General features: G+C 42.8%; 1 protein-coding gene across 1 annotated transcript in view; it reads left to right on the forward strand.

The window, feature by feature from the left end:
• The first annotated feature begins 5413 nt into the window (after nt 1–5413).
• Nucleotides 5414–12767, forward strand: part of CPM (carboxypeptidase M) — a 92284-nt gene continuing 84930 nt past the window's right edge. The window contains exons 1-2 of the mRNA XM_088452460.1: nt 5414–5610; nt 7988–8147. Of these exons, the coding sequence (XP_088308586.1) occupies nt 5602–5610; nt 7988–8147 (169 nt within the window). The 5' untranslated portion in view covers nt 5414–5601. The remainder of the gene's footprint in view (nt 5611–7987; nt 8148–12767) is intronic.

The following is a 12767-nucleotide window of genomic DNA, read 5'->3' on the forward strand; positions in this document are numbered from 1 at the left end:
TGCCAGTAATAAGCTTCCAGCAACAGAGCGGAGAATGTCGCTGAGGAGGGTCATGTCACTGGACCTCGTCGGAGGGGAAAGTAATGTTGAATACCAGTGACATATTTTTTAATATCAATGCAATAGATCCGGGGAGATGTACTAAGCCTTAAAAGTGATAAAGTAGAGAGTGATAAAATGCCAACCAATCAGTTCCTGTCACTTTACAGGCTGTGTTTGAAAAATTACAGTTAGGAGCTGATTGTTTGGCACTTTATCACTCCACTTTGTCACTTTTCAAAGCTTAGTACATAGACCCCTGTATGAAATATGCAGCTGATAATAAAATTTGTTGTTAAATGTGGCTCTAAATGTTGTAGTCTTTGCTTTCGCTTATTTTGGGAGTTTTGAAAGAAACAAACCTAAAAGTCTGCCTGAGTGGGACTAGACTACAACCACTGCATTATTAAATATTTACAGCTAACCTTTAAATGTTTAGATTGAAAAGATGTTTTAAAAACAGTGAGTCACCGAGACACATGACATGAGACATTTGCAGTTGTCATTCCATTTAACCCATGACTTACAAAAACATTTATTTACATAAAACAAAGCTTAATTAATAGCCACACATTTTTTCATCCGAACATTTTAAGTGACCATTGCAGGGGGTGCAGCCGCAATGCCGGGTCTCTCACCCCTCTAAGGCCCATCGCACCGCTTTGCGAAAACAGCAAACTAGAGGCCTCTTCTGAGTGACTCGTGCCATCCAAGCATGCCCAGAAGAGGCCTCTTCTCTTTTTTTTCTCTTCTTTCTAGAGCAGAATTGGGTTCCTGAGAGCCCATTGCCACGTCCTCCCCTAAATTTTGCTATGGGACCTAGCTATGCACAGTTCTGTCTCTTATAGTTATAGATCTTGCAATTTTACACACTGTTTTAGGGAAACTTGAACTAGTACATAAACAACTGTGACTTAGGGGTTTATTTGCCTTGGATGGAGATAACGTACCAACCAACCAGCCTGTCACATGGCAGTTAGGAGCTGATTGGCTGGTACTTTATTTCCATCCAAGGCTTAGTAAATAGATCTGTAAATACTGAATCACACTGTGTGTAATATTTGACATTCTATGGTTCTTGTTGGTTCTCTTTAACTACTGTGAACTGCACTAGAGATTTATTCCTCACACATTCCTCTTAATTTGTCTCTGAAAACATTTTAAGGAATAGTTTAAGTAGAGACACAATGAATTTCTTTTTTTTAATCACTTTCTCACCTTTGTACATTTGCTTTATTTTAAATATTTAGCTTTTTGCAATCCAATCTTCCTTGGATTCTTATTTAATAAATGTTGTTATTAATATAATTTACTCCAAACTAGGAGCATCACTGACCATAATAAGACCAAGGATGAAGTACTAAAGAATTACCATTAATAGGTTTCGCTGTGTCTGTATACTGTATTGTGCAACATAAAACTCTTGTTTTCCCTGTTTTATAAAAATTGGAAAGTGACCGTCCCATGACCATATATAAATATCCCAAGTTAAAAATGAAAGAAATTAAAGTTTGGTAAAAAAATAATAAAATAAAAATAGTGTGACACATATTGCAGAGAGATATCCGTAAAGCTGGGTACTACACACTATGCAATATGTTGTTCATACAGCCGGCGGGTGACATATCGCATAGTGCATCTGTCCATTTGTACAGATGAAATGTCTGTGAGCGACATCATTCACAGACATCTCAGGTGGGCCCTGCAGCACAGCTGATGCCGATATATCTTGCAGATATATCGGTACTCTGCCTCTGTGTGTACGGGCGACCCGCTGACCACCCGTACAGTGGCTGCAGCAACCGTTAACACTGACATCACAACTGGGTGGACAAATGTAAAGGGCAGTTGTGATATCTGGCCAGACATATCGTGTGGCTGATTGGTAAGTGTGCATAGCTTACCAATCAGATGGCAGGACAGTCGGTTGGTCAGCTGGTGGGTCAGTCAGGTGTGTAGCCAGCTTAACTCCCAGCCACCTTTTACACAGAAACCTCGCATTAGCCAGTCATGCCGTATAGCATACCTCCCAACATGACCCTCTCTAGGAGGGACACAATGCTCTGGTCCTGGACTTCCATGGTAAGAGGTGGGGCTGCAGCGCAGTTCAAAATTCAAATAGGGGAGTCACACCAACTGTCATTTCACACACTGCCAAACATCACTGGCTGGGACTCACTTGCAGTTGGTGTGACTCCCCTATTTGAATGTTGGACTGTACTACAGACCCAGCTCTGGAGCTGCCACCAATCATAAGTTACCAGGGAAGTCCAGGACCAGAACATTGTGTCCCTCCTGGAGAGGGTCATGTTGGGAGGTATGGTATAGAAACGCCCAAACTGTCTGCCCCCTGTTGCACAGAGACCGTTACAGGTATTGTGGATGCATGACAGTACTACTACCATGCCTACTGCAGGGTCTCTGAAACCTATGGGTCTGAGGTAGACTTAGAAGTAAATTGCGGGGTACATTGCTCAAAGGAACCATGCACAGAACTAATATGTATACATACAGAGTTGGGCAGAAGATCTCAGGGCGCTCCCGCTTGTATGTGTATGGTACATACTGTACACCTGGTTTGTTATACTGGGTGCAGAATATACGCCTATGAGCCGTGGGATTAGCATACATCTCTGAATCAGGTCTTAAGTACATAATAATAAGAATTGTGACAAAAGGCCGCCCATTGTTCTTTTGCCAAATTTTGTCTCTTAGTGTTCTTTCAAAAGCTATTAAATAAGCTCAAACATCACCCTCTGTCATATTTTGCAAGAAAAATAGCACATATTGAGCTGGAGCATTCCCAGTGGAAACATTTCCAGTCACTGCTGTCGCAATTGTGCACCAATTGTTTTAGGGTTTTGCGGTCTTGGTGCAGTTGTCTCCAGTTCTCCTCAACGTCTCATTCTTGTTTCCTTCAGAGTTCCTCAATGTCCAATTGCAGTTGCCTCCAGAGTTCATCAAAGGCTAATTGATGTTGCTTCCAGGTCTCCTTGATGGCCTCCTGCTGCACCCTGATGGTTTGTAGCAAGGCCTTAAGTGGGTCCTCCATGTTATCTCTTTGGCAATGTGGGTAGCGCAATCCAGCTCTCCTAAGCATCCCACAATGACACCACTGGTGAAATGGATACATTGATAATGTATATCTCAGATTGGCACTCATAATGAACAAGTTCCAAATTGCTTTGGATTCATTAATTCAGTCCAGGTTAAGAAAATGTCAAAAAAGCGAATAAGGAGCATATTTTGCTACTGCTATCACTTTGTTTCCAAGTTCGGACCTGGCGAGCATATTGCGGATGTGCGCCCATCGGTAATGTGATCACTTTACTTACTGCTTTGGGGGCCACCATGCTATAGCGCATATATGGCCATTGCTAGGGAGGGATCCTAAGAATCCCTCTCCCGGAAAATTGGGCAGAGACTTTCCCAGAGGCTACAATGGCTAAAGTCATCTGAAGATGGCATTAGCTGCATGGGCCAAACTCCTCAATGCGCCTGGTAAATCTCACAAATAGCAGCACCCATAGGTTTGTGCTATCAAAAACGGAACACTGCAGCAGATATCTCTGGTATATGCTGCAGTCCCACACTAGATACATCTGGGGATATCATCTAAAAATGGGTATTTTCTGGGTATATCCCAAAAGTTTCTTTTGATAAATAGGCCCCATAGAAATGAATAAAGACACATAATTAGCGATTGTGGAGTGTATAAATACTAGTAAAAAAAATCTCAAAATAGTGATAGCAACTCACTGCAACTTTGCTTGTTTAGATGACACAATGTTATATTTAAAAGTGGAGCACACAACAATTTGCATGAACAGAGAGACTATAGTCATAGGGCGGGATGCACTATGCGCAGTGGCGTAAGTATAATTTGGTGCCCCCGTCACAACCGCCAACACTATAATGTACCGTTTTGCAAGCAGATACATCCGCAGTTGCAGACAGCATATAGGCATGCCATGGAGGAGAGAAACAGAGAGTTGTGGGTGAGGGGGGCGTTGGACGTGTCGTACTGACAAAAAAAGCTGCTGAGGAGTATCAACACCAATTAGTAGGGACAGGTTATAGACAGACGGAGGCGGCAGCTGATGGTCTGAGACTGAGCGCTCCACTAGTGTTTAGTGGCTTCTCAGGTGTTGGGAAGGATTCCATGTATTGGGCGGCCATGACGGTACACTCTGGGCACATAGTTACAGCCCTAAGTGGGGTGAATATATTGTGGGCAATAGAGGAGGTGCCCCTTCAGTGCTGGAGCCTGGTGGCAGGTGTCTCCCATTGTTCTGCCCCTGACTATGCGGAGAAATGTGGTTAAACCTCCGAAAATACAGTTTTTGAAAGTTTAACTGCATATCCCTCATGCACTAAACTCCGGAATGTTAAACTTTCCAGAGCTTGGTCCTGATAGGCATCTTTAGATAGTGTTGGCTAATAGAAACCTTTGGGCTTCTTTTCTGAGTTTTTCCAGAGAGGGATCCAAAATGATCCCTCCCAGAGTGCCCAGCAGCTCTCGCATGCGCTGGCCATGGGAGACTCTGGGAGGGATCATAAACCTGGAAATCCCAACACCGCATAGGACACCTCTTATAGGGAGAGCTGTAATTTGCTTAAATGACCATGCATATGGCGTTACTAAATGCTGGTACGCATCTGATCATTGGTTGAATGCATCGTATCCAAAAGGCGATGCTTGATGCACCTCGACCCATAGTAACATTGTTTACTCATCATTGGCATTAACAGGTATGCATGATCATTTAAGCAAAGACTCATTTTGCTTAAATGATCATTTCTGACTCCTTTTCACAGTGTGAGAATAGCAATACTTCTGCTTTCATTATTTTCCGATTGGATCAAGTTCGCTCTACACTGAAATTCAATTCATTTTAACATTTCACATTGGACTGTCCCTCCTCTCCCAGGTTAGCGGAAGTTGACTGACTGTTAGGACACTACAGAAAGGAGTCTGCTTCTGGCAGCAATACAGCTGCTTTACTAAACGTGGGAATGCTGGTGGATATTCTTTGCCAAAGTCTACTCAGGCCGTTATTATGAGCTATGACGGCAACGAAGCTCAGTAACTTGCCATGTGTATATACTAGTAGGTCAGCATGCACAGACGTCTTTTGTCTTGTTCACGTTTGCACATGTTGAGACACATGTAGATATACATTGAGCTTACAGTGAGTTTAGTTATCTTCTGTGCATCTGCTTCCTGTACTTGTGACCCACCCACCATTCACATTGAACGCTCTATTATGACAGACAACTTGAGTTATTATAGTTACTGTGCGAGTTATACAACCACCGCTAGGTGGCGCCAGTTTGTGTGTGCGTTTTGTGAAGGGACAACTTGAACTGTGTCTGTGTGCTTATGAAGAGAAAACTTTACACAGGAGACACACTCCTAATTGTCTCTTCTTAGTGGTGTGAACCAGAGGCATCACCGCTGACAACGGGAGAAAACGAGTATCTTGTATTACCAACAACCTCGGTGCCTGCCTGTGATCACGGAAAGTTTGTGGACAAGTTTCTCTATAACTACTAAGGACAATGCACTGGGTAATGGAAAAGGCTGTGTTGACATATTTACATTATATATAACTATTTGTCACTTCTGACTTTCTATGATGTTTGATAGATAGATAGATAGATAGATAGATAGATAGATAGATAGATAGATAGATAGATAGATAGATAGATAGATAGATAGATAGATAGATTAGATAATATATGTATATAATGATTTTACTTATACGTAATATTTGTTCACCTAATCTTGTTTTATTGTATACTCTTATACCACATTTTAATATTTATGAATCATATAATATATACAGATTTGTTGTAGAAATGTATGATTAATATGTGATCTGACATAACTCTCTCTTTGTTATTATATAGTATTATATTGGAATTCTCTTTAATGTTGTGTGCATTAAATGGTGTGTGTGTGTGTGTGTGGGGGGGGGGGGGATGCCTTTCTCTAAGTTTATCACAGGTACTTTCTTCCAATGGGTGCAGCTCCAGAATTCTAACCTCAAATAGACGTGGCTACTTCTCTGATTGTAGCTAGACCAAATATGTGTACATTAAGCTGCCTACGTATTCACTTATTTTGTTAGTCTGAACCTTTAGAGCCAAACAAGTCTATGTATATTTAAAAAATATTTTGTAAAATAAATATAGACTTGTTTGGCTCTAAACGTCCTGAGTGCGCGGCCTTATCCTATCCTTACTTTTATTTTTGGGAGGATTGCACACCTCTCTTTGCAGACAGCTGCACCAATTTTTGTTTCTACCTGAGATATGGAAACTAGTGCCATCACATCTTTCTCTTTTATTTGTACTGCTGCTTTACTCAAGGTCTGACTCAATTAAACGGCACTGAAATAAACATTTACATTTATATATCTCATTATTTTTATTTATTTCAATTTATTTAATTTATTTTACAGTTGTTGTTATATTCGCTATTTTAAACTTTTGAAACAAGGGGAGATAAGGATCAGTGACAAGACAATTAGACACAATGTAATCTCATCAAAACAGTTTGACACAATGTATTATTATCAGCACTTGGTGTGACTGGTGTCTAATAGCAGTTGACTTGTGATGTAATCGTGACCATACACTGGCAGATCCGGCTGCCCAATATGTGTGTAGCCTTTTACAAGTGCTCATCCTTTATGTGCATGTTCCCGTGTGGCCCAATCAAGGCAATTGGATACAGACTGTAGTCATAGTCTAGACCTGGGGTCTTCAATCTTGGCCCTCCAGCTGCTGTGGAACTACACATCCCAGCATGCACTGCCACCTTTTTGATATAACGGCATGCTAAAACTATGTGCAGTGCATGCTGGGATGTGTAGTTCCACAGCATCTGGAGGGCCAAGTTTGAAGACCCCTGGTAGACTCCAGCCACATTTAACAGCCTCAGATAGTTTTTTTACATAAACATGCGGAAGCTATCATTTCCACATTTTTTATGTAGTCCACTATTCAGCAATGGGTTAATGGAGAAGATAACGCCATTATCTTCTCCGTTCATTCCCATCTCGCCAGGTACCGCACTGTAGGGATCAGCCATTGATCTCTACAGTACTTTAACACTTTTGCTATTTAGTGAAGCGCAAAACGTTAAATTACTCCAAAAATATTTACTTTATATAACGCCATCTCAGAATGGCGTTCTATGAAGAAAATCCTTAAATATCCCAAAATCTGCAGGGACATAGGGAATTTTTCCCATAAGTCCCTGCAGAATCTTGAAACTCCACCCAGTCTCCGTCCCTGGTTTAAGGTGACTGCCGACTGGTAAGTACATGTCCAGCCTGTCTAAACTGCCTAAATTGATTAACATGTGTTCACATACTTCATATTATGTATACATTTATATTTCTCTGTTTTTACATTTCAAAAGTATATATACATTTTAATTATAAAAGCACATAAATATAAATGTATATAATATAAAGCCCGTGTACACATGTCAATCAATTTGGACAGTTTTAACAGGCTGTAGAGTGACTTACCTGTTGGCGGGCACCAGGAAGTAGGGATGGAGACTGTTCGCAAGCGCATGACTGAGCATTTGCAGAAGCAGGAACAGAAGGTATTGTTTTCTGAATTCCGAAAACAGTGCCTTCTGTAACATCGCAGGGACAGCGTATTAACGCAACCACTATTCCTGCATAAATGTAATAATTGATAAAAAATCATGACGATGTTGGCAGGTAATATTCTGGGCAACATCGTCACTGTTGCTGAATAGACCCCTTAGTGCTATAAGTTGATACTGCACATTAATTACCTTTTCTTAAACACAATCAAACTACCCATTTATTTTTAAATGTAAACTATTTATAAAAATGTACTAAAACAAAATACTTTATGGGAATGAAATGCAATGAAAGCTTCTCAATTCTCTATCAAACAGGTGATCATGTCCTGTATGTGTCTGGGAGGGCTTCATCTCTCCATTCAAAGTCTAGATTTTTCATATCACAACTCTCAACAAATGGAAAAGGTTTTAAAGGACTTCAACACAAATTACCCAGCAATAACCTATCTCCACAGCATCGGGAAGTCAGTGAAAGGTAAGAGCCCTAACACAACTTTTCTGTAGTTTTTTATGTGGAAAAATTAATTAAGCATCATAGGATGACCATGCACTGCACAATAATCCTCCAAACCAGCCATCTACATGACTGGTTTGAAGGATAATTGCTCTGTGTATGTGTCACACAACAGACTCTGCCTCCCTGGAACGCTCCTGCTGGCCATTACAGTAAACAGAAACAGCTTGAGCCCAGGTAGCTGCTGATGTTTTGGCACCTATTCCTGGGCTCTGTGCTGCATGGGTGCCGCCATGTTGGACTAATGAGCTGACTTTGGTTTGTCCCAATCACAGAAGGGTTAGCCTCCACCTGATCAGAGTCACCAATGACTGATTAGGGTATCCTATTTAAACCCCTCAGTTGCATCTGCTCATTGCCAGCACAACTTGTACCTTACCAGTTCCTGGCTCCAGTGTCAGCAGCTCCACTTCCTGCAATCAGCTGTATCTGCTGTCTGGTGCACACTCCATTGTGCACGCTCAAGTTCTGAGCTCATCAGTTTCTGTTCCAGCTTCAGCTTCTCCTAGCTTCTGTCATTTGCAGTTTTTAGACTGCTAATCATTTCCACCCTGCTGTACAGTTATTCACTGCTACCCAAGGCAGTGCCCAGGCTGCTATTCATCTCCAGGTTGCAAAACCTGTACAGGTATCCACTGCTGTCCTGAACAGTTCCCAGACTGCTATTTATCTATGTTTCCGAAACAAATAGACTTCAAGTATGACAGGGTATTTTTGTGGTCTCCAATCCCAGTAAGCTAATTTGAAGTTCTGATCTCCAGCTTTACATTAGAGTTCTGTTGCAAGCCAACACAATTTCTGTACATATGGTGCTAAATGTAATAGGTAACAGGTTTCTGAGAGTGCTGAGCTGTCAGCGAGTTTGCAGCCTGATTAATTTCCCTTAATAAACATTTTTGGAAGAGGGGTTTTTTTTGTCTTCTAATTTTGTATTTGTTTAAATGCTTTTTAATTTACACTAGCAAGATCCGTGCTGACGGTCATTATCATAAGCAGCTCAGATCTTGCACCTGTCCTTCAGTGGCTGCAATAGATATGGCTTCAGACAGGCATAAATGTGTCTGTGTCCAGACACAGCTGCATTTGTGTCAACACTTTACTGTACTTGGCCTTTGCTTGTCTGCTCCATTCATCCTCCTTCTTGCCTCTGTAAAAGAGGAGTGTTAGATGCATATGTGTTTGACCTGTTTTCTGGTGCAAATTTTACATTTGTTTTTAATTATAAGATTTTTTTTTCCATTACTGAAAACAATTATTCTATCATTTCAATTCTATTTAATGAGCCCCTTACCTAAGACCTATTACTGAAACGTTATTCTGATCATCCCATGCTGATATCTTCATAATATCCATTCTCATCTATGGAATAAATGGTGAAACTGTCTTATGTGTTATCATTAGTTAAAGTGAGTTTTAATTAAATCATGTTAGTAAAGTGTCTGCAGAAACATAAGCTGCACCTTGAGGTTAATTATTAATACTACAGTAGAAGGAAGTACAGTAGCGCTATGTGAAGGCATACTGTCTGTTGTTCTTTCCAATGTGTTCTAAACTAGTTTGAAACCATCCTCTCTCTCAAATACCGTGGTTGTTTTATACGTGATCATAAAAAAAGAAAATCTAACCTATATAGCTTTTAACGCTATTTTAACAATTATACACTATTTATGTTACTTATGTATTTATTTAAATTATGATCTTGCTATAGTTTGTATGTGTATTGTCAGGCAACAATATTCTGGGTGTGGATAGCTAGCTCACTTTTTTCTTTTCTTTTTAAGTGTCTATTGAAGAATTGTTGAAAATTTGAACCACAAGAAATGTTGATCCACATATGATTTTGGCCCTCATTCAGACCCACTCGCAAGCGGGTCAATGGTGGGGCTGCACGCGCGCGCTGCGCCACGCGCAAGCCCAGTAGCGAGTGAGAAATTCACTCGCTTCGGGGCTCGCTACAAACGGGGCGGCTGTCCATGTTGATCGACAGCTCGCCCCGTTTTGTAGGCGGAGGGGGGGTGGCTGGACAAACGGAGGCGTTCCTGAAGAAATGCCTACCGTTTGTGGGCGGCCCTACTGACATCACTCGTGATGTCAGTAGTGAGCTTTCTTTGTCTATTTGAGCAGGAAGCTCACTGGGGCTTGCGGCAGATGAGACCCTACCATAAGGGTCTCGTCGCAAGCCCTATGGTTGCGATAATCGCGACCATCACCTGGCCGTTCGCAAAAGCTGTGGGTGGTCGCTTTTTGCGAGCACCTCTGAATGAGGTCCTTTGTGTACAAACCATATAGCACTGCAACCAAGGAGTGGTATAACTTACAATCAACATATCATTATATAAATTATGGAAATGAAGAGTAGAGGGCAATCTATTTTTGAGGGGTTAAGGTGGGGGTCGGGTAGAGGACAGGGAAAGGTAGAGGACAGGGAAAGATGAAGAGAAGAAAATAAATGGGTGGGAGGGGAGTGGAGTAGTTGGGAAAGTGTGGTTAAGGTGAGGGAAGGCTCCAAGTCTGACAGTAGAATTGAGCATGTCATTGTGCTGTGAATGCCAATCTCAAGTTACTATGCATTGTCCAGAGTTCCCAAATTTGATATAATGACACTGAGGAGTTCATAATAAAACATGTCACATACATGCAATGGTAGTTACATTAGTCTTTTGAGGACTGCTTGTAAAGAGGGAGGAGAGGGGGGACTTCCAGTCTGCCACAGCAAGTATGTCTGATTAGTTTGCTTTGATGATGGAAGATGTCAGGACATTGGACCTCATTCAGAGCCGCTCGCTATTTGCGGTCGTTCGTTCAAAAAAAAGGGGTGGCTATTCAAATGAACCGTTCGCTCTTTGCGGTCGAAATTTTGAAAAATACGCCCCCCTTGCCGCTCGCACCATACGTCATGTCCGCTATTTATTAGATTAATCGAGTACTTCGAACAGCGTATGAACTGCTCGCTATTCTTGTGGTTGGTTTTTCCTACCACTATATTGCGAGCAGTTCTGACTATAAAACAACCAGGTGACGTGGTCAATGACGCTGCTGTTTTAATTATGCACACCCATAAAACGCCCGTTTTGACCTTTAAGCACGCCTGCGTTCTTAATTCCACTCCCCGTTTTCAAGCTCCTTCTCCTGTGACCACCCACATACGCCTCCTCCTGTCACTCAAAGTAGCAGGCATTCGCTATATAGCGAACAAACGATTTTCGGCCGCTCTGACTGGTTCGCGCATGCGTATTACAATCCGTACGCATGCGCAGATGAGCGAACATCGGTCAGAACGAACGAGCGGCCGCTTACGAGCGGCTCTGAATCAGGCCCATTGCCCCCATTATTCCGCGGTATCCGATCATTAGGTCTACAGTAAAAATGTAAACAATGTTTGGGTAGACAATGGAAGTTAGACAGGCAATAGGTCGACGGGGTCTGAAGGTCAACACACTAAGAGTAAGAAAGTCGACAGAGTCATTAAGTTGACACACAAATGGTCAACACAATTTTTTTTTTAAGGGTTAAGCACTTACTCCGATGGTACGTGCATACCTTACCATACCGATGTACATGCATACCTTATCATACCGATGTATGTGCATACCTTACCATACCGATGTACGTGCATACCTTACCATACCGATGTACGTGCATACCTTACCATACCGATGTACGTGCATACCTAAGCGAAAGTTCACAATGCATTCGCTCGCTGCGCATAGACAGCCAAGCAGAGTGAGTGACAGGAGAAACCGTTTGTAGGTGGTAACGGGCTGGCAAACACAGGCGTGCCTGAGCATCTCAACCGCATTTTAGAGGTGTGCATAATTAAAAGACAGCATCATAGTACCCGTCACCTGACTTGTTTTTACACTGAAGTGCTCGCAGTGCTTGCGGCAGGGTATGGTCAACCTCAAGCGCTGTGATAGCATCCGATGTACCGATAGTTGCATACACTTCCTGGACATGACGTGCACAAGTGGGCGTCTTAAAACAGGCTGGTGGGTGTCTGCATACACTTTGTGATCGCTCTCTAAGAAATACTGGGCCTACGCAATTTGCATACACATCGTGCGAACGATTGCATCTAGCGAGCGCTTCTGAATCAGGCCCACAGTGCCAATGTATGTCTTTGTGCCCTACTGAACCCTATTTTGCTACACGGTGCCCAAATTATGCACGCTGTGACCAGTGGCGTAACTAGGGCAGAGCGAGCGTGGTGCTTGCCCTGGGCGCCGTGGGACCGGCGGCGCGCGGGGGGGCGCCGCCGGCCACGGTCCGGCCCGCCCTAGTTAGCCACCAGTGTAGCGCCGACCGCAATGAGTGCGGTCAGCGCTACACATTTACACAGGACCGGCGCTAGGCTTCCAGTGCCGGTCCTGTGCTGCACACCTGAGCCCGTTCCCTCCCCCTGAGCGCTTGCCCAATAGCGCCAGGAGGCGGGCTCAGGCTGTGCATAACACACGTATCGCCGCCAGCGCTGGCGGCGATGCGTGTGTTAAACAGCAGCCAATGAGAGTCAGATAGACTCTCATTGACTGCTGCAGCACCCACTGCAAGAGCCGGACTTCCGTCCGGCTCCTGCAGCGGGTA

The sequence above is a fragment of the Taudactylus pleione genome, unplaced genomic scaffold, assembly GCF_031769625.1.
Source record: "Taudactylus pleione unplaced genomic scaffold, aTauple2 ptg000038l, whole genome shotgun sequence".
In the NCBI taxonomy this organism is placed as follows: Eukaryota; Metazoa; Chordata; class Amphibia; order Anura; family Myobatrachidae; genus Taudactylus; species Taudactylus pleione.